General features: G+C 44.0%; 1 protein-coding gene across 1 annotated transcript; it reads right to left on the reverse strand.

Annotated features, from left to right (window-relative positions):
* Nucleotides 1–3,329: 3,329 nt before the first annotated feature.
* NPM1 (nucleophosmin 1) lies at nt 3,330–15,932 on the reverse strand. Its single transcript, XM_080554754.1, has 11 exons — nt 15,758–15,932; nt 15,116–15,195; nt 12,328–12,447; nt 11,420–11,513; nt 10,452–10,555; nt 10,034–10,095; nt 9,593–9,647; nt 8,274–8,363; nt 7,241–7,342; nt 4,641–4,715; nt 3,330–3,683 (listed from the first exon to the last, which is right to left on the reverse strand). The coding sequence occupies exons 1-11, from the start codon at nt 15,819–15,821 to the stop codon at nt 3,645–3,647; spliced, it is 885 nt and encodes a 294-aa protein (XP_080410880.1). The 5' UTR covers nt 15,822–15,932; the 3' UTR covers nt 3,330–3,644.
* Between the last annotated feature and the right edge of the window lie 7,509 nt (nt 15,933–23,441).

Here is a 23,441-nt window from a genome sequence, read left to right on the forward strand (position 1 = left end):
CCACAGGGAACGAGGAAAGGAGAAGTTGGGAGAGGTTGGCTGCAAGTCAGTAATGGCACGTTGGAAGGAGACAGGACATGGCCTGGGGCACTTGGTAACGTTACTAGAGGAGGGGAGGACAGAGCATGTTCCAGCATGAACTTAGCCTCGAGGGACTGTCTGGGTGGCAAAGAGCCCAGAACCACCACCCATCCTGGCCCTGCTTTCCATTACCTCAGCCCACACACGCTCCCTTCCACCCTCCTGCCAGCCATGCTGGGGCTGTGCTTCTCCAAAGGCTCCAAAGTGCTGCTAAGCACAGGTGAAGCAGCCGAGGCCCACGCTTGTCTTAGGCTCCGAGATGTCCTAATCGTACGGGAGCAGCAAACAGAGCCCCAAGGCAGAGTTAAGGAAGCCACAAGCACTTTTCTTGAGCACAGGAAAGAAGACACAGACCAAGGCCTCCTGAAGCTGAGAAAGGCTGTTTCACTGCAGGACCCTCCATCACCTCCTCAGAAATGAGATGTCCAGACTCAAGGCAGCAGACCTGGAGACAAAACACATATCAGGAGCAGCTGAGGCTGCAGCCAACACCATGCAGCAGAGGTTGAGGAGCAGCCACCTGAAGAAGCATCGACCCCACAGTAAAGGCAGAGCACGTTGCTTTGCCATGGCACATGAGAACGCCTGTGCTTGCATCACCACTCTTTACTCTTTCTCTACCTCTGTGCTCTCAAATAAGCCGTCCTCAAGGACCAGAACCATACAGGCTTTTGTAGTCTCCAACATTGGATGCAACTATTTCTGTCGAAACATTCCATTTTTATTGCAGTCATGCCATTAACATGTTCAAGGGAAACACTCTGCAGAAAGTCAAGAACAATACTTAATACTTCAGCAACCCATCTACTATTTGGTATCTTCTCTTCAAATCTAAGCTTAAACGGATTTTTTAATTCAACCTTTTAGGCTCCAGTCAAAAGAACTTTAATTGAAAGAACTGGCAGCTGCCTGTGAAATCCTACCTGGAGGACACAGCTGCACAGCCCAGGAAGCCCACAGCAGTCATCAGCCGGCCAGTCCCAACAGGACTGAAGCATTTGGAGACGTGACTGGCAGGAGCAGGCAGAGCCTGGCCCTGGGAGGGCTGGGGCAGTGCCACGCAGCACGGAGCCAGGCAGGGAGCAGGCAGCAGAGAGCCACCAGCCGCTCCTCGCAGCTGGAGCTGCAAGACCGTAAATTGACAGAGTAAGCCAACTAGCTGGAGCTAATTAAAGTTATCATTTTCATGCCACGATGTAGATGCCTCTAAGATGCCTCATGATGCGTAATGGCAGCCTGACAAAGATGTGGTTTTACATACTTTAAGAACACATTTTCTCACTAGAACTGCCCGTATATAGGCTCCATCTTCCCCCTACAATCCTCGTGCCAAACATGGCTGCACCCCACTGTCCTGCTTTGGTCAGTGACCTGCAGGCAGAAAACACCCTGGCTTTTCTTAAACATTTAATATTCAGAATATTTTATTGGCTGGATAACTTCTTGCTAAAATTACTGTACAATTTTCATATGTTTCAGCCAAAATTGAGGGCAATTTTGCTTAAATGAGCCTGTCCGTGCCATTAGCTCTATTTCACTAGGGAAATTTGCGCTCACTTGTGCATATGACATCATCTATTGACATAACCCCACCGAAAGAGGCATTTCAAATGCTCATGCTCTGCCATTTCACATGCTGCAATTATAGTCAAGCTTAAATGCATCTTTGACACTAGATTTGCACTGTGGTTTAGCTTCCCTACCATGCACAGTGCTTGGCTTCATTTTTCCCAAAGGAAGCGTTTGCTTCCAGACAGTTGCATCTGCTTCCATCGCACCCAGAATCTCCACTATAGAAATGAGTTTTTGTAATAGCAAACTAAATGTTTTCATGGACAATTTTACAAATTAAACGATATATTCTGCTTCTAGAACAACTTGAACACCCTGTAAGAGATCCCATGCCCAGCTAGCACAACCCAACATTTTGTTTCAACCATGTGGTACAAAGGCAACCTCTGTAGGACCCCAACTGTTCAAGTCCTTCAGGCAGAAAAAATCCTCAACCTGCTAAGACCTGCTTTAATGCCTTTCAGTTCTCAAATATAAGATTTCTGCTGGGAAAAATAAGAAGTTGCATTAATTCTCACACACAGCAAGGATTAAATCAAGCTTAATAGTTACAACTGTTTGTTTATTAAGTATCATTTAGATCTTCATACCATTACTGCAGTTACTACAGAGATAAAGCATTCAAGCACCTGAAGCAATACAGCATTTAGACACAAGCTTTGAGGACAAGTTCACAATGCCAGGCGTATCATCCATGCTTTCCTTCCTCCCTTCACGCAGAAGTACCTTTATACCTTGGCATTTCTACTTTGTATGACAGTAAGAACGCCCAACAAATAATTTTAAATCAACCTCATAGTATCCTTCGGATCAAAACCAAAAATACCAAGTAAGGCTCCATTTTGCTATCTCAGCCACTTTAAAGGATGTTTCCTGCTTAGAAAGTTTCATCATGATGTTTACTCTGAGAATTATTTTCCCCCAAAGGCCAGTGTTAGAAGTTGTACTGAAATTGCCCCACTTAAACTGAAGAATTAAGCTTGAACATGGACAGCCATTATCCGGAGTACCTCGGAAAATGATCTGAGTGGTAACTGATGCAGCCTACCTGCCCATCTGAGCTTTTGGGATTTGCAGTCTTCAAAGACTGGAGATTAGCCCTCCCCATTCCCAGGAATTTATCCACTGGTCACTGATCTCCCTCAGTGTGAGTTCTCTAGGCACACCCTGCAGCACTGAAGCTTTCTCCTCCACAAAACCCTTACCCCAGTCATTAAGTGAGACAACCTCAGAGACTGTAGCCCCTCAGAGGAACAGCACTGCCAGCAATTCCCAAATCAAAAGCATTACATTTTACAAGAGGAATCACAAGCCCTACAAATTTAGTTGTTAGAGAAAAACCATAAACCAAAGAGCAATGAAGCAGGTCAGAAACTGAGATGCAGGAAGGGCTGTTTTATGCAATTATATAATTAGTGGTCACTTCCAGACAAGAATAAAGTCCTGCTTACCACCTAGTCTTCTCACCAAGCCGAATGCTCAGTAGCTGTAAAACTCATGCAATTGGGATAGTTGTTTTTGAAGTTGACAACATTGATGACAAAGTTGACTGATGCGTACTTGCTAAAGAGAAGTAGCTAAAATACTTCGTAGTTCCTACAAGAACTTTAAAACCCTGTTATCTTCCGCACTGAGTATGCAGACTACCCCAACCCATAAAAAAGAAACGATAGTACTTTATTAAAATACTAAATTTTATTTTTTTTCCACGTACATTTAGTCTTTCCACCATTTCCATTTGTCTGACCACCACCACCACCATGCCTTATCAAAACATTCCATACATACTTAAAACGAAGCTGAGGGTGGAGTCCCATCTTTAAAAACTAAACAGGCATTTTGGACAACACATTCTTGGCAAGGTTATCTGGATGACATTTATCAGACACTGTAGGGAAAGCTCTTTCAGCATTTGTAAAAAGGACAGCCAAATAATGGTTACAGAAGTAAGACTGCAGATTTTAATGAACTGTTTAAACTGTTTTCTTTTCTTACAGAGTCTGTCTCCACTGCCAGAGAGCTTGAATGACCTGGAAGCGTACACAAAAAAGTTAGTAATTGAAATCTATTTTTATTATTTTCAGTTTACTATCTCCACTTACTCTATAAAATACTAACATTAAATTACAAAAAAAAAGCATTTATTTCAGAGAAAATTATGTTGAAAGCAACACACTAGCTCCTTCTGCTAAAAGACTGTTATTCACTCAGTTGCAATAGTAAGAATTCAGTGAAGGTAAGAGGATGGGTGTGGACCAGCTAGGCAAATATTGGCTGAACTCTGCCTACCCTGGCTCATGTCAGACCAACTCCAGTAGCTGAGGCTAACTGCTTTTAAACATTCTTTCGAGAACCTATCAATTTGTCTATCAGACAAGTTTACTCTGAACCACTGAAGGAAGCAGGAAAGCATAAGGAATTCTGTCACTGGAAGAAAGTCTTGACTTACAGGAATTTTGATAGGGAAATCTAAGACACATTTTAACCTAGTACATGTTGAGTAATAACTAATTCAGAAACTTGCTTCCTGATACCACCTTTTGGCTTGCCCTCTTACAAGAGTTCAGTTGACTTTGGGAGAAAACGCAGCAAGAAAGCCATAATATCAATTGCAAAACAGTTCCCCCTCCCAGACACCCTCCCCAACAAAAGGCTGAACAGCAGACTGGCCTAGGTGGCCAACTTCAGCAGCAAGGAAAACCACAGCTCATTTCCTTAGCCAATATGGTGCCAAAAGGAAAATTCTGTGGGTTTAGTAAGCAAGAGATAATTTACCAACCATATAAAAGCTGGAAAAATGTAATAAAATATTAGCTTTCTCATCTTAGCCAACTAAACCCTTAAAACCGTTCCCATTTATTTAATTTGAAGTATTGTTAGTGGTTTGTAACCCTTTGAAACAGTCCAAAGCTTGTAAAGATTAAGAAGTGGAAAAGTCAGGTTATAAAAGTTTTTGGATTTTATCAAGTTTCAATAAATTTAGTTACCTTCTGGTCCTCCGTCCTGAAACAATTCTTAACATAGTTGGCGAATTTGGGTTCCAGCTTAGGAAGGGAAGAACCCTATTTTGAAAAAAATAAACTTTAGCGTATGCAGGCCATTTCATCATTCCAACAAACAACTCCGACAAAGCTTAAATCCTTTGCAATACAAGTGGAATTTTACCAAACTCCACTTGCAACATCCAAAACCAATCAAACCATTTTTTAAAAGCTTGCTTTTCTACAGTACCCAGGTATTTCTCAAAGCAGCATGTGCCTACACACTGAAATGCCCGTACAAGCATCGTTGCTCATGCTCCAAAACACAACAGCAAGCTGGTTGTAGTCAACATTCCTGTGCTTTTCAGATCAACTAGAACTAATTCCACATTTAAGGATTCCTACTGCAGGGTGCAACTTGCAACACATATCTGCTTTAGCTCTTCTCCGAAGCAAAAATTTAAGTCATCTCCTACCTACATTCCCTCCACCAAACCCCTTAAGTCTCATTCTGATACAACAGTTCTAAGAATTTAATGAACTATTTGAGACATTTTCTTTTCACCTCTGAAACTGTATGTACTCAAACATACAAAACAGATTGAGTAACTCATGATCTAGGTTCATCCTTACACCTCCCATCTCCAGGGAAGATACAGCACAGCGTAAGTATCTTCTCACATGCCTCATGAGCAATTCTTCAGGTACATCAGTTCAAGTATCTAGCTAACTATGACAGTACACTTAGCAGGTTGCAGAAGATGGCAATTTTATGTTCAAGGGATACAAAGCTACTCTAAGATTATGTGAAAATGAGATACTACAAACAAAAAGCTTGTATTTGGACAAAGGCTTACCTACCAAGTACTGACACTTTTCTATTAGCTTGCTGATATCTACTTACTGGAGCAGACCCCCTGAATTAAATTAATAAAAGCTATTTTTGAAGCTGTTAACTTGCTGGCTGTTACAGCAAAAAGCCACACAAACCTTTTGCCTTACTACGGCCAACTAACAGCATCTTGGAAAGCCTTAAAGCTGCCTGCTATTGCTTCTATGGTATTTGTGCCTACACAACACTTCCCAGTAAAAACTTTTCAGCAATGAGAAGTGTAACCTACAGCCACCTGCCAGTTAACTTGTGTATACCCTTCCTTCCAAAGGAACACCTCTGCCTACCGTGAATAGCTAAGCCCCTTCTGCCTACACTGCAGAAACACTGATCATTGCTCCTCCGTGAGTCATGCACGAAAACCACCCTAACGCCCATCTGATCCAAGAGGTTAGCTTGACCTAGCAGAATGATACCATCCATCACCATCAGGTTCACAATTTAGGGATAGGCACTTCTATCCCAATTAAGTGTCATATATCAGTCGTTGCTTAAATGTCATACATCAGTGTCGTCATATATCACTCTGCACCTACTATATACACCTAAACCCTTGCAGGACAAAACTGCCTTAGAGCTTTAAGAATCTAAACCCAAGATAAAGCTAATGCTTCCACGATCAGAGGGCTGAAGCACCTCTCCTCTGAAGACAGGCTGAGAGAGCTGGAGCTGTTTGGCCAGGAGAAGAGAAGGCTCCAGGGAGACCTTACAGCGGCATTCCAGTGCCTGAAGGGGGCTATAGGAAAGCTGGGGAGCAACTCTTTGTCAGGGAGTCTAGTGACAGGACAAGATGTAATGGCTTTAACCAAGAGTGTAGATTTAGATGAGCTATTAGGAAGAAACTCTTTACGCTCAGAGGGTGATGAGGCACTGGAACAAGGTTGCCCAGAAAAGCTGTGGATGCCCCAGGCCAGGTTGGATGAAGATGTCCCTGCCCATGGCAGGGGTGTTGGAACTGGCTGATCTTTAGGGTACCTGACAACCAAAACCATTCTGTGATTCTAATTCTTTAGATGACTTGAACGCCTGCATAAGGAAAAAACAGTTCTTCTCAGACCAAACTAAAACCAGAACTCTTTGTAGCACTGACATCAGCACAGGCTTTAGCTTTGTCCAAAAAATAAATTTCCAGCAAAGAGTTTGGATCAGTCACATGCTCTTTCTGCAATTCTCAGTCAATGAAGAAAAAACACAACAGTAGCACAGTGTACATGTCAGATCCCCACTGCCACCTATTCTGCAGTAAGGCTTTGTTTGTACTGTACTGCACACCTAGACAGCACACATATCCAAATTTGGCTAATGAGGAAAGAATTGCTATTACCCTCTACACTTTTACTCAGCCAACCTACGGACAGAGCACTTCTACTAAAATGCAGTTCTTTTAATCACAAGCACCTATCTCCCCCTTCTGGAAGTTACAAGGCCTTACAGGCTGCACAGTTTAGTCATGTCATCCCCCCCATCACCAGAAACTAGGACAGTTCACTAACTTCACCTACTGGTAGAATAACAATTTGTTATTTGTTCCTTTCCTTGTGAGTACCAATGCTCATCTTTGTCCTAAGTGAGTTTTCATTTCTGAGCTTCAACATCAATATACTCTGCTAACAAGATTGCAAGCAGTGACACGCAAACATTTCTTAATGACATTCTTCTGCTGCTCAAGTATTATAAGTAAAGCTGACAAAACCTTAAGTTTTAGAAAACTCACCTTGTCTATGGAGGCTTGCATTTTTGCTTTAATCTCCTCTAACGACAGAGGGACTTTTGGTGTTTTTGGAGTTAGAGATTTATCTTTCTTGGAATCTGGAGTCTGAAAGGTATTGTTAGAAAATTGCTTATTAAGCTGCTTAGTACACAAAATCAATTTTTCTGAAAACAAAAATCTTAATTTATTTTTAATACAAGAACTAGCTATCACAGACATTTCAGATTGTTTTCAACAAGTCACAGAAAAAAGTTGTGTTTCCAAAACATTCTTCAAAGAAAATGTAAAGTATGCTAAGTTAGGAATTTAACTGCAGTTATCATCTTATGCTTCTGGGCACACATCAACACAGCTGTTTCTCCCAACACAAATGAAACTGAAAACAGGCCAAACATTCAGTGATTTCAGGTTTGCTCCACAACTGCAGCCAGATTCGATTCATACTTTAAAAAAGGTACATAGCCACAGTGCTTTCCAGGTGCTATGCTGCTGTCCATCCCGTACTAATTTCTGTACTGACCTTCCCTGTAAAGTTATTTGAGTACACACAGGAAGGAAAAGCTGCATAAGGAAGCTTGACAACTACAGAACTGAAGAAAACTTTCAGCTCTCACACGGATCAGTTTCCGAACCTAAGATATTATTAAGCCACAAAAGCAGCACTGCTGGGACAAGGTAGGCAGCAAACTAGAACCAAAAGTGAGACTCCTTAATAGCAAGGGTCTCCTGTTGTACTGCAGCTGAGCATTGGAGCAACACTCTTGTAGGAGTATGTACCCCAAAAAATATACACTAGCCATTTAAACAATTGGATTGCTAACATTCATGAGGGACAGCACAGCTGATTACAAGCATCAGCTGTTGTAGTTGTATAGGCAGTTTTACTGAAGAGTTTCACAAGGCAACACAATGCAATGAAGCAACAGCATGGTTCCTATTCATTCAAAAACTTAGGATTAGTACATTTTGTTTCTGGTAAGCAAGGAAACCAGCTTCCACAGTAGAACAAGCATTTGACTCATTTGCCTTCACTCACTTTTGTTTTGGATGCTGGTGTGGACGGCTTAGAGTCTTTTCCATTTTGCTTTGCTTTCTGCATATTTTTTCCTGAAGGCTCACGGACAGGCTGAAAAGAAAGCATTTAAGCTTATTTGTCACGAAAAACTGCTGTTATGCTTGTTAACATAATACTAAAGACTCTATGACAAACACATACTATTTAACTTCAAGCAAAAAGGCACCCTTGTTTCCACTGCAGTATGATCAGTGCCTCCTACTTGAGCATAAACAGCTTACGCAACAGAACTCAAGTGACAAACCGCTGGTCCAACACAATACAGAACATAGTCAAGGCAATTTTGTTATGATGCCATACAACTATGTGGGACTTCATTTTCCATACATTTATATAATTATCTAAGGGGGTATGTAAGACCATAGAGTTTTCTGGGCAGAGATGGTGCAAGGCTTGAGTCCTTTTTTTTTTTTTTTTAAATAAATTCTAGATGTCACTGCAAGCCTAAGATCTGACCAGCACTACTTGTTATTTGTAACACAATCATTAGCTCTTCTCTGGTATGTTATACAGAAATCTTGTCCAGGATGTGCAAAGGCAATGCCATACACGGATTTAAGAATGGGATTCTTGTACTCCTATATAATCAAGGGACCATTTCCTTCAGTCACGCTAGACTTGATTATATAGCCGGAAACTTGCAGTCAAACACAATCTTCAGACCTTAAGCTACCCTGCACTATTACCTAAAGAAATTCATCAGGAGAAAGAAGCATTTAGTGAAATAAAACATTAAATGTTTGTTTCTAAGAATGTCAATATGCAAATGTAAGTCTTAAAAAAAATTACCATCTTTCAACTCCACAACTGCCAAATTGTCTTACTTTGTTTTACCACCAGATGGCACTCAAGGGCTGATGTAATTTCACATTCAAGCACTGGGCTGCCTGAAGCAAGTCTTTTCCTATAGGCTCACAACAGCTCAGAACTTTTTTTAATTGAGAAAAAGTCACTAAGACCTTTCTCACAGCATGCAGGACTAATTGAAATGGCAAAGCACAATCCACATGTATCAACAGGGTTTTATACATAAAACCACAACAGCCTGACTATTGCACGTGGGTATACACGGACAGTTAAGAAGCACCCAGCCACCCCTCTGTAACAAAGTAAGAAATCAGATGCCTATGCACATCAAATTCCTAAGACTTAATTAACACCTATTAAAAAGGTGCGAGTACGTGTCCCTCCTGTCCGGATGAACTGTCCATCTGGCATTAGCACATAAAGAGGAGTCACTACGTCTACATTCAACAGATACACACAAACATGCCACTTACTTTCTTCATTGGTGTTTTGATCTCTTCCTCATCATCATCCAAGTCGTCCTCATCACTAGAATTAGAAAGTGGTCACTCACCATAACTTGTTTTAACACGTGACAAGGTGTTACGCCAAATAATCTTTGTCCTGTTCAAGTATTTAAAGGTACTCCCTTTGTTTTAGTACTCAATGTGTGAATCTTAGGACTTTGCAGTAGTACTAAAGAAATTCTAAATTTACTCGAAGTTACTGAGCAAGGTTAAACGAAGTTTCCGAACCCAGTATTACATATTTGAATAACACTGATTCAGGTTACATTGTGGAGATAAATTTGAGCTCATTTTTGGTAGCTAAGACCAAGAAGTAGCTTCCTCACTTAACATCTAGTTATGTCACTCAACTCATTCTTAAAGATATCCCTGTATTTCAAAATACATGATCAAAACAAATATACGTACTCATCCTCCTCCTCATCATCTTCATCATCATCTTCATCATCTTCTGATAGTTTTGCTTTTTTCTTAAAAAAAAGGATTTTAAGGATTTACATTACAGTGTTTCAACAGAAGTTCAAACTCTTGCAGCACACTAGTGTTTATTCCAAAACCTGCACATATCGAGTTACTTCAGTGGTCAAAGTTTCTGCAGAAGTAGCCTTCATATTAGCCTATTCAGCAAAGCTTTGAAAACAATCTGTGGCTAATACATCCTGTAACTTAATACTTCTCAAGATCTAAGTGCAAAATAACCGCGCCCCCCAGAAATGTCAGACCATCTATTAAGTAAATCACTGCAAATAATCTAACCACTCACTCCTAGGCAGAATAAATACCAAACCGAAAGAAAATTTTGCAGACCAACAAATTAGAAGTATACCTGTGGTGTTTTAGCTCCTCCTCCACTTGCTGGTCTCTTTGTTGAGGCATTCACAATTTTTGTATCTTCCTCCTCATCCTCTGATTCTGGTTCTTCCTCTAATGCTGATAAAATGATGGCAACATGTAAAATACCCACCTCATTTAACAATAGCAAAAACAAGATTACTAGTAAAACAGATTATCACCCACAACTAAGTAAGGCCTTCTTGGGATGCTGGAAACAATTGAGCAAGCTTCCCATCAGCACTAACCACTAAGGCCAGAAGCTTTTCCAGCTGACTGGGTGCAGATAGTACTACACCAAAATCCAAGAATGGATAAAAGATACCCATATGCTGCAACACTCATCTCAAAAAAAGCCATAGGAAGGTAAGAGCAAGTACTTCTCCATATCCAGGACATATTTAAGAATTTCTAGAAAGATCAGTTTCAAGACAGTTCTATAAAGCAAAAGGCTTGGTTTACCCTTTACTGGAAAAAAAACCAGAAATAATTCACAGAGAGCCTTCTCAAACTCTAAGTAAAGGAGAAAGCTCCCATATGGGGAACAGCAGCGCCCATTTTTAAGGGGAGCAATTAGAACCCGAATTGAGAGGCTGACAAACTCCCCTTATCCATACAAAAAGGAGGCAAGAAAGTATATAGAAGCATTTCTCTGAACTCCTTTGCCCTCAGTTACTTCAGGCTTCTGAAGACAGTCAATGCATTGCTCGAGATACCAGATACACCTCTGAAGTTCTGGTGGTGCTGACAGTAAGGTCCCAGGGCTCTGCCCCAATGCAATTCAGGCTCAAGCATGGGAACTTTCCAACAGCAATGCCTTATGCACATGACACCGCTACAACATAGCATGCTGACCAGCTGTAACATGCATGTTGAACATGTAGAAAGGAACATGTAGAAAGCCTTTGTTTTGCAAATTAATAAACACTAGTTTTGAAGATTAGCAACCAGAACAATACATACCTACAAGATGTTGACCGCTGACATAAACAGGCCCGGAACCACATTTCAACCTCAAGGTGACTGGTGGCGTGATCTCAAAGCCGCCTAGTGAAACCTAGGTAAACAAAAAAAGCATTACCTATGGAAGGCGAGGTGTGTGTAACAGGCAATCCATTCAAACAAAACCAGCAGCACCAACATCTGGAGATTCCAATGGTAATACAGCAATTACAAGTTTCAAACTGGCAGAATATTCCAGAAGTGTTGAGTCTAAGTGCCACGACAGGGTTGGATTTACAACAGTCATGGCGTATCATAATTAAATCACGCTTTTCAAAACCAGACCAATCCATGTTTCTGTACATCACTGCAGCAATGATAATTTTAAGATCAACCATCACACCTGTCCCCAGCATTGTGCAGTTCCACTTGCACAACATCAACAACCCCGATTCAAATTACATTCCAGATGGCAAGAATCAAAGGAAGGTGCTTTTAATTCCACAGAAGGTAGCAATCATCTTTACAATCTTATAAGAATTTCTGATCTGAAGGAAAAGGTAGATTTTCTCATCCCAGGCTCCAAGAAAGCAACAGGGACTAGAGATGCACCCACTTGCAAATACATACATTTGTATACACGGAGATGACATGCACAATTAATATAGCTTCTTTAAAAATGCGCAATTTGAACCGAAGTCTATCATCTCCAGGTGACTAGAACAAGTCTGCTAGGTGCAAAAAGATATATATCCATTTAGCTTGTATTCATGGCACGTGCCAAATTTGACACTTCTCTGAACCCACTGACTATGCCTCACTACATCACTTGCAGATCATTGCAATCCAGACAACCTAAACCTTTACTAACTTGTCCTTCTCACCTGAGACCCCATTTGTAACAGACGTTTCCTTGCTCATTTACTTACCGTAGGCTGCACAGACATTTTCAGAGACGCCAGTACTACTTTAATAGGGTTGCCTTCATAGTCCAATGCTTCTGCTTCTACAACATGTAATTCGTCTTTGGCTCCAGCCCCTAAAGTAACCTGTGAAGCAAAGAACAGTACACATTCTGAGAATCTCAAATACTCAAAGACTCTTAGAGTGCATTCACTGTTCTGTGACTCAAGACTGATGTCTGTGATTCTGAATGCTAATGACTGAGTTGCACTCCTCCCCCAGCCAATAACCTCTTTCCCCATAACACTGGTGCTTACAGGGTGTGATTGCAGACAATTGCTTTGATGAAAACACAGTAAAGCTTTCTGGGGGGTCAGTGCTAAGTCCAGCCAGCACTGGAGCCGGTCCATAGGAAGAAGCACAAATACATGACTAGAGAAAGATAATCAACTACTTTCATTCCCAGAGTATCACAGCCTCAAACCTTACCTTTTTCCTGCCATGTTTCATCTGCCACATCTTTCACCGCATCACCTACACTATGCACTTCAACTCTGAGGAGGAGTTAAGTTTTATATAGCTGCTGAGCTCAATGCTATTTTTTAGGCAGGAGCCTTCTGTATTCATTTATTAAGGACAGAGCTGCTGTCCCAGCATATTTCAAAACTCAAGCTCCTCTATTCCTTACACCAACTACAACAATGGCACGTTCTGAAGACTCAAAATCATAGCTGAAGGGAGGCAAACAAATGACACGACATGGGACATGCCTAAACTTCCATCTTAACCTCTGAGTCAGCATTACGTGCAAGAGCTCTGAAAACCAAGAATTCTCTCAAGTACTACCATTATTCCTGAGACAAGTTAACAAGGCTCTCTCTGTGCCCTTTTCCAATGGGAATGAAAAGAAAGCTTCCCACCCCCCCATAGAAGATGTGGGTGTAGACACTTCAGGCTGACAGGGGCACACTCAAGTTCCCATTCTCTAAGAGCTGTGTTTTAGTCAAGTTATCACGATCCAGAGAAGGCTTATCAGGCTGAAGACTGAGAAATAGGATACAGAAGTCACTAATCCTGGCAAGTTTTGTTACTGTAAATTTGAACAGGGGAAATTGGTGCTCTGATGTCATCTCTCAAATGGGTTAGTACCAAAATGAATCGCTCTGCTGGTGGGTTAACCCACCGTGACGAGTTTCATTTAAGAACTTGCCCCTAGCCCCCAGTTACCCTTGCCATTTGCACAGCTCAAGTAATACTGTGGCACCTGTTTGCTTACTGAGTGGCTGGCAAGTAGCTTTTCTTGGGCTTTGCCTTCTGCACTGGAGAGACACACAACTGCAGTAAGTAGGCAATGAAGTGGTGGCCACCCTGCTTTATCTCAGCTTTCATTAATAAAAGCAAACATGTGAATCTGTCCCCATACCACTTTCTACCTCTACATGCATCATCAGTCCCGCTTCCCGTTTCACTTTTACTCTTTTTTCTCCTCACTTTACTGCATCTCCTACCTACATCCCTTGCATGATATGTGTCAGCCTTTGTTCACCTAGTCTGTTATCATGTGCACAGATCACAGGCACAGGGCTCACTAGCTTCATGTTTCATCTCCCAGTAACTTCTTACTCTGCTTGCCATGGTATTTTTTGTTGTCAGATGCTTCTTAGAGCTTCCAAACTTCGTAAGGTATTTCCACTTTGTTGCTTCTTATTTCAACCCCCATAACTCCTGTGGACAATCTCGTCTTTAAAAGACAGGTTTTTGAAGGAGACTTCTTTCCAGACAACCCTAAAAAACTAAGTACTGATAAACATTCAGTCTGGATCATCCTCACTGAAGGATGTACACTCAAATCAGGAGATGCTATCAATAACTTCCCAGATCAGAGTCTGTGGACAAAGCCATACAATCAACTGTCACTCTACAATTAACTGTCACTCACACTGACACACTTAATCTGCATTAGGAACCTTCAGGTGTGAGAACTGCCACATGAACTTGCCCTGCCTATACTTTACTAATTATCCTTCCCTCAAAATAAACTTTAAAAGGTTACCAATTAAGTACAAATTAGTCATTGTCAAGGCTGCAATTTTCATAAAATGCAAAGACTGAAGACATGTAATTTACAAGACTAATGTGTAAATGAAAACATTGTAAGCATTGTTTTAAGTTGTGCCTTGGACAAGGCTAGCACCCAAGTCTCCCACAGGAAGCAATTCCCAATTCTAAAGCTCTTCTGGCATCAGGATATATCTTTGTGCTTAAATAAACGATAAAGCACAGAAACACTACAACTCAAACTCCTTGCCTGTTAAGTCGTGGCATCTTGTGCTTACGCTAACCATAACAAAACATGCTCAGCCTAGGGCAAAGGCCTTGACATGCTGTGTCTTGCTTGCTGGGGCAGTAAAAGATTTAAGGACACATTATTTGCTGTTTGCAGGAAGGAAAAAAAGCACTAGAGTTTTATCTGGGAAACGTACAGAAAAGCTTTTCAAAATAAAGTTTCCATAGTCTACTGAAGAATGTCCACCTATGATTAAAATAATTCTCCCCTTGTGCTCCTGCAGCATCTGAACTACTACCTTAGATTTGTCAGTGTGTATACTCCAGCCTTTAATGCTTTTCAGCAAACTAACCTACTGTGAATTAATTTTTAAGCTTTATCAGCCTTATATCACTTACTATAAAGCATACAATATCAGTGGACGTTTTTGTTACGCTTATCACAAAAGGGAACGAATTTATACGTTAAACGCACTTCTCACAAGATCACCCACCAGTACTTTAGCTTAAAGAACACATAGTACTTGCCGTTCTCAAAGACAGCTGATGCTCGTTTTCTTCATCATCTACTTTGAACTTGTACTCCTTATCTGCTTTAAGCTCGCAACCTGCGAAGAAACCACCGAGCGATGAGCACGGTGCGATATGAGTACGGTGTGATATGAGCACGGTGTGCTATTCACGGGCAGGTACCCGCCGCCCATTACCCCGCATCCCGCCGCTCCAAGGCTCCCCCTCTCCACGGACCGCCCCCCCCACCCCCACCACGTGCGGCGGCGAAGGCCGCGGCCTGGCGCCGAGCACCGCCCCGACCCCGGGAGCGCCCCGCGGCAGCCCCGATCCCCCCCGGGGCAGAGCAGCGCAGAGCCTTGCCCCCCCCCCCATGTGCTCCCCACGCGCGGCCGGGCCGGGCGCGGAACAAAGCCGCCACGTGCCCGCCACGTGGGGTGCGCGCGGCGGTGGCGAGCGCGCGCGAGTGGCGGGAACAGCGCCACGCGCTCCCTCCCTCCCCTCACTTCCCCCCCCCCTCCTCTCCCAGCTCTCCCCTCCCTCACTCTCCCCCCCCACACTGAGGCGCCCCCAGGCCGCGGCCTGCAGCAGGCCCCGCGCGGCCCGGACGAGCGGAGGAGCCCGGCGGCGGAGGGCCGGATCCCGGCGGGCAGCAGTTACCGAAGAGAAAAGTCTGGGGGCGCAGCGGGCCCATGCTCTCCATGTCCATGGCGCTGTCCTCCATCTTGTCGGCCTACAGGCGGGGGGAGCGGAGCTGAGCGATGCGTGCAGCGCGGCGGGCAGACGCGCACTAAAGGAAGCCGCGCGCCCGCCCCCCTCCCAGATATAGCTCGCGAGATCTCGCGAGAGCCGCGCCGCAGCCACGCCCCCGCCGGGCGATACCGCGCGTGCGCACTCTCGATCCCCGGCCTAACGGTGTTGGGGGGGGGGTCGCGAGCGTGGCCGTGGGGCGGCCTCAAAATGGAGGAGGCGCTGAGGGGGCTCGGCGGTCATCGAACAGGGGCTGATCCGGACGGTGGGGAGGCTTCGGCGCTGCAAACTAGATGGTTTAAAGCTAATAAAGATAAATACACCTTACCTGAGCACCCCCCTCTCAAACTCTGAACATACAGCCTCAGAGCACAAGCCCCTCCATTAATTTGAAATGTGTAATTCACATCCATAATATCTGTATTCACATTCATAGAGTAGGAAATTTAATTCTATTACCAAAATGAGACAAACAAGTGACACAGTGGCAAACTGAGTCTAACCCACCAAAATGCACCATTCACCTTGCTCCCCCACAGAGCTCACCCCCTCTTTCAAAAAGAGTAAATGCAGTTTTACAATATGTTTAGCTTATTTTCTAGAGTGAAGTCTCATATTTTAGTGCAAAACTCAATTAGTTTTCCAAAGATGAGGTTCCTTGAGCCCTGGGTTTACCAGGATACATCCCCCTACAATCCTGTTAACATTAAAGCAGATTGTCTGCTGAGGTTTTGTCAGGTGGATTGCCACAGGCTGACTCAAATACAATAATAGTAAAATTGACTTGTGTGTGAAAACAAGGTAGAGGAATAAATAGTGTGGCTTGCTATGTGAGTGAGGGTGGGGGACTTGCACCCTTGTACAGACATAACACCTTGATGGATGTCACGTCAAAAAAGAGGAGTTTTGCACTTCTTCATTTTGAACCTGGTCTCAGCTCCTGTGGAAGCTCTGTAAGCACTGTGTGCTGCGCACCAGCTCTGTTACTCCAGTGGACACATATGGGGGCACTGCGGGTTAGGGACCACAATCAGCTCTCTGGAAAATACGTTCATGTCAGGAAAAAAAGTAACTGCATCGGGGCAAAGACATTAAGCCAGATGCTGGGCTTGTGCTGGGAACATTGAGGGGCATGGAGACTTGTGCTGTTACAGTGGGTACGGGGCACTGCATTTTGCTTCAGCCCATATTCTGTACTTCCCTTCACACATTCTTTGTTAGAAGCAGTATTTTCCCACCTGCTGTGCCTTTGTTTCCTAACACTGCTCATTCATACCCTACAGTCACATTTTCTATGCAGAACAGTTTTTGCCTCTGGATGTGACAAACCATGAATGCCCATAAGGAAACTGGAGGTCACAATTAAGAGAACATAAGGGATCCTGAGTATGTAATAGCTCATTCTGTGAACCTGGAAATGCAGAACTACCTAAAATACCACAAATCTGGTACAAATAAAAATTAACTAGTAGGTCTGCATGTAAGAAGATCTGCATCTGTTTTCCATTATAATGCTAAATCTAAGAGCTTGATAAAAGACATTAACTTCAAGAGAAAAAGAATAAAGATGGGTGTTTCAAAGCATATGCTTTGCTCCAAGTAAATGTAAGACAAGAGTAGTGTCTAACCTTATCATTTCATTAATTGTCCATTGGCAGATAGATGCCAAACAAAAACTGAGAGGAGTGTGTAGTTTCTTTAAACTGGTAACAAAGCCTGATTGCTCTGGAAGGACCAGAAGTTGTCAGGAGATGGAGGAAGTTTTCAAGGACAGTACAGGCTTTTCTACGTCTCCTAAGCTCCTGCCCCGGTGCTAGACCACAGTAGTCTTCTTCGTGATTTTGCAGACAGAACTGCCACACCAAAGATGCCGTGGTGCCACTCCTTTTCCTCTGAGTAACAATTTTTCGGGTAAAGCTTCGATTATCAGCAACCTGAGATTAAAGCCAGGAAGTGAACTCAGAACAAAGAGAACTTCTAGCCCTCATAACTGTGCAGAAAAACTTCAATCTTAGGAGACTCAAGTATCAGAGAGGAAACAAGCAGCCTGCGACCAGCTGAGCTGAGGAAGGCTGGCTTCCTTCGAGTGGGTGTCCATAGCTTGTGTCTGACAAGGTGGCAGCTCCCCCACAAACTTCCTTCATCATCAGAGTACTGAAAATTATTCTGTGTGGTTCCTCTGGTGTGTAAGGATGAGTTCACATTTTTTGGGTGGGCAGGAACCAGGGGAGGCAGGGAAAAAAAGTCTCCTGTCCTCCCCAGCCAGTCTTACACACATGTAACAGTACTTTGAGCCCTCTGCTAAGCATGTCTGAAATTCATCTGCAGTCACTTCTTGGTGTAAGGGCAGAGTGATCACACAAGCAGCATGAACATCCTTTCCAATTTACTGCACTCAAAATCTCCCTAGGACACCAGAGAAGTGTTTCATTTTCTAACTTCTGGCTTTGTTCATTTCTCATGATCTTTAAGAAGCAATTCCTTTGAAGGGTGACCTTTAAAATGTAGGTAAAGAGTGGCAGCTTGGCAGTGCAGGACAGGGAAGATGGGCACAGGGATCTGTGAAGCAGCAGAGGAAGGAAAACCCATTGAGTATGGTGGCCAGCGTCACTGGCAGAACAAAGGCATCGCTAATTGATCAGGCATTTCAGCCAAGGGGAGCTGTACAGATACAGATAAGACATTTGTTTGATTTGGCTCAAAAATAGGAACTAGTATCAAAATCTAAAATGAAGTTTTGGCACAACCCTAATGACAAGCAGACTGGAGTGGGAAGGGGAATTCTACGTGGTCATAGTGAAAGAGGCTGCAGCTGTTTGCACGAACACTTACCTGATGTAAAGCCAATGCGAGTACCTGGGTGCTTGTCAAAACCACTCCACAACTTGCTCCATGCAGCACTCAGCAGCTCACAACACAGGCTGTGCTTGCAGAAGTCCACCCAGTCCTGCCGAAGGGAAGCGGTGCAGCCACAGCATGTTCCTCTTCGTACAGAGTCGCTTTTAATTCAATTACAGTCTTCCATTACCGAGGAAATAAATGTGGGAGGAAACAAAGGACAGACACAGAGAAGCAAAACACGGGTAGCAAGTAGGAGATATATGCTTACTGCATCTCGTTTGGCTCCACCGGGCTTTAGAAGGGCTGTCATATATCATGACATTTATTATTTCTGCCATGTACTAGGATGAGAAGTCCATTACAATATCGATCATTTTACTCTGCTCAACTCTACGCCATCTAATACTCACATAGCTGAAAAAGCTTACAAGTGATTTAGAAATAGCTGCACAGGGAGAACTGAGGAAGAAATCGGAGTCAACATGGTTTCCCTTAATGGAATTCTCTTTTTAGTAAGCTTTTACAAAACTTAGGAAAATGCATTTTAAACATTGTTAAAGCCATAGCACGGTTGCATTCAAGCAATCAGAAGCTACAGACATGATAAAGGTTTTCTATGCAATCTTAATTTACACTCTGCCATGATGATACAACCTTCAGCTCCCTTGCTGACACATAACCCTCCACAGAGCTCCTCCTCCTTTCACCGGTCAATAATTCCTAGCCCAGAGAACTCCAAAGGAAATTCTTAAAAGGCATCAAAACACTTACCCCTCCTTGACATCAAAAGGTTTGGCTTTCAAACCTGAAAATCCCTGTGGTTCCAGTGAACCCGGAGTAACTGCAGTAATCAGACCGGGTGGCACAGGGGGAGCGCAAGCAATACCTGGCAGCAGGACATGTTCCAGCACTGCAGCAGCAGTGAGGACAGAGCTGTCCTGTAGCTGCAGATCATCTCGGTGCCTCTCAGCCTTACCTGGCTGTCTTCCTTCTTACCTGCAGTCTTCATTTTACCTCTGAGCCTGCCGTGGGTGGCACCAGAAGTTTTCTTCATCCTCCTTCTTTAATGTACTGTCTGCCGCCCCAGCCCCAGCTTCTCCGGTATCTCATTATTTATGCAGAGCAGCCTGAAGGTTTGCGTCAGAAGATCCTTCAGCTCTGGAGAATGCTGCACTCTGGGACTGAAGCCAAGAGCGGCTGGTGACCAGGTCAGCTTGCTAATGACGGGGTGTGCTGGTGTTGCTCCATCTCTTCTGTGTTCTTACAGAAGCTTTCAAGGGATCCTTCTTACGTAGGGCCCTATTCCAGAGATTCACCCCTATGAGGGAGGAATGACAGACAAGCCAGGATGTCCACGAGGAAGGCTCTCAGGTGGCACAAACTCGCACAGACAGATTACACTGGGTGCTAGCATCACAACAGTAGAACATGAGCTAGGCTGAGCTTCCTCCTTATTTATTTCTTTATTAAGTACTCTAAAAGCTGTCACAACAGATGCAGGGTCTAAATATTTGGTATGAATGACCAAGCCTTGAGTATGGGATGATTAGCTCTAATTTAAAAATAACACATCCAGCACCTAAATTAAGGTCCTTTTAAATAAAAAGACATAAAAACTGTACAGTTCTTCTTTTTGTGTGTACAGCTTAGGCTCAGATATGGCTCTACTCATGCCCAAATGGATGGCATGGCCCTAGGTTTCAGCTGGTAGTTTGTCATACTGAAGAGTAAAAGTTGGATTCTTGGGGTGACTTGGGCCATACCAGCAATATAGAGACCTTCATACGTTCTGGGATCAGGGCTCTGAGTGACACAGGAGCTAGATAGTGGAGTACCTGGGTTAGCGGGGCCACGCTTTGGGGAAGGGTGTTAAAAATCTGCTTTTTCCATTGAGTTATATGGCCTGATGCAGGGATGAGCAGCAAGAGCTGTCTTTGGTCGCCTGCCTTCTTGCTGGGTATGAGTAAAAGCCACACCTCGAAAGGGAACAACAGAGAAAAGCTGTGTACGGGATACAGTTCAAAAGGACATGGTGCCCTGAACTTTTTCACCAGCTCTTACCAATATTCAGGCCCATCCTTACCAAATAAGACTCTCTGGTCCTGAAACAGAGACACACTGATATTCTATCAACTATTCACATAAACTGAATTCTAACAACTTTGTACATTGTGCACATCTGCCTGCTTTGCAGCAGCATTTCAGACCCAGGTTGCCACCAGCACTCCCAGCTGCTGTTTCCTGCCCAGGAACCATGACTCCGGGGCATGCCTTATGCATGGCTTCTCCACCTGCACTGTCTTTGGGAATTTTTGCCTGGAAAACATTGCCCTTAAAACTTTACGCACTTTGACACTTTCTGTGCCCTGCTAGTCCCAAGGGTGAGACCACCTCCTAGCAGGATATCATTCGCTGCCCTGCACCACTGCTATACCTGCTGCCAGCTCACAACAACCTTCTGCTTGTTAAACCCAACGAACCTGATCCCGCAATGATGTTCTGCATCAGTGCATGAGCTCTCCTGGCTGTCTACAGGCAACCGTGGCTCAGTCACAACCAAAGGCATGGAGACGGGAGATAATACGTGGTACTCCACATAAAGTAGCCTGTTCTGGTGGTCACTTTTCACATGTATTTGTTCTGCGGTCCAGGCTTTAAAATATCCTCCCCCATGCGCTGTTCCTGCAGGCTCTGGAAGGGCAGAGCTAAGGCTGTGAGGTGGGACCACAGCAGACACTCGTCCAATTTCTGAACTTCCCACATTTGATGTAGTTCATTTCTATGGCTTCAGTGTCAGAGCACGAAGGGCAAGTTCATGTGGTGTTTGGGAAGCAGGTGAGATGCTGTCAGTCAGACATAATTTTGGGCAGGTGCTCTGGGTGCAATCTTCAGGAGATGCCATCCTCTGAGCTGTCTGTTCTCATTTCAAGATCAACAGCACCATCTAGTGACCCCAGACCAGCTCCTGATACCTGTCTGCTTCCTCTCCCACATTTCATCTGTTCCTCCAGGTCTCCCAGAAGGGTGTTTGTCTCTTCCTACCCGCAGCATTACAGCTAGAGGTTATTCAGCTGAAGGTCTTGCATGGTGCAGGCTGAGAGCACTCAGCCACAGCCCCCTGAGCAGGAATGAGATGATCCAAATTAACTTGCAGACCAACAAACATCTCTGTGTCATGTACCAGACCCCATCTGGCTCAGTGCAAGCCTTTTTTGCCTTCCTGGGCACAAGTCACAGCTTCTACATTCAAAATAAATCTCTTCAGGGAAATAAATAATCCATCCTTATTCATCCGTTGGTTCTCTGCTGTGCTTGACCTTGCCACATGTTGTTTAAGCCATGTAAAGCAAGGACCTCAAACACACCGATCAAAGGTCATGGTTTGTCCCCAAGTTCACTGTGCGTGTGTACCTGATAATACAGATGTCAAAAGAATCAAAAGCATGGGCAGCTTTATTTCTACTCTCAGCTTACAGCAACAGGCAGCTCCCCATGTCCAGCATGCAATGAGCCCTTCTGCTCCTCTCCCTATCAGCCCCACCGCTACCCACCCCCCCCAAAAAAAGAAACCCACGGAAAACTTCCAGGATCTGCACACAAACATGGAGAGGCCCCCGTTTCCTTACCATCCCAGCCCCTGCACCACTGCAAGAAACAGGAGATACCATTAAGTCACTGTGTGAGTGCAGGGTACAGCCACATCTTGACTTCTACAGGGAGCAGGTGTCCTGTCAAGAGAAAAAAAGACAAAAGAAAGGACTATTCAACGACAAGAAGCACGGAGACTGAGAAACAACTGTCTGCTGTCTCACCTAACAGAAGAGACAGAAGGGCATAAAACGAAACACGTAGGTGGCAGATTAAAAATAAATAAATAAATAAGGAGGCAGATCTTCACCTAACATGTAGCAGGGCAGAGGAAGTCACTGCCACAGGATGTTGAAGACATGGGAATTTAACATACGTTTGGAGAATGTATGGGAACTGTATGTATACTCATGGGAAAAGAAAACTCATTTGAGGGAGAGTAGACAACAGACTGGATCAAAAAGCCCTTGAACTGCTTGGGAAGATATCCTGGGGAAAATATGACCCCTTTGACTCACATTCGCCTTCAGCCCAATATGCACCACCATGCTGGTTAAAAGACTCAGGTCCAGACTCGAGTTCAGTTCTGAGGCTGACCATGCTCTGCTCAGTGGGTTCCAGGGCGAGCAGCAGAGGCTTAGGATATTTGGGCTGGCCGTGTCCCTCCAGGCGCAGCCATCTGACGCTCCCACACGTGGAAGCCTGTTCGCTTTTCTCCTTCCTTTATGGCAGAGACTCCTACACGCTTGTATGATCACTGAAATGGGAAACCTGCCTCAAAAGAATCTGTCGTTATTGCTGCTGGTGGGAATTTGCGGCAGATAGGTCAAGACGGAAAGGTGGCAAAATATTCACATGGTCATCTTGATGCTCACCTCACGGCTCCCTCACAGAGGGGAAAACTACTTCCCAGAGCAGACACATACAGCGGCAGAGTTACCCAAGTCCCTTGCCACAAAGGGAAATGGCGTGGCCCTCCCATTTAGTTCTCTGCACTTCCCATACCAGTTGGATACTCCAGTCAAGAACGGTGCAAGCTCGTGTGATCCAGGCTTTTAAAAAGCTGACGAGGGTTTGTCAGTGGTGGGAGTCCCACGGGATGTTAGTTCTCAAAAGAATGGAGAACTTCCTTTCCAAGAAAGAGGATTTCCACCTTGCTCAGGAA

Source organism: Anser brachyrhynchus, assembly GCF_964034855.1.
Source record: "Anser brachyrhynchus genome assembly, chromosome: 14".
In the NCBI taxonomy this organism is placed as follows: Eukaryota; Metazoa; Chordata; class Aves; order Anseriformes; family Anatidae; genus Anser; species Anser brachyrhynchus.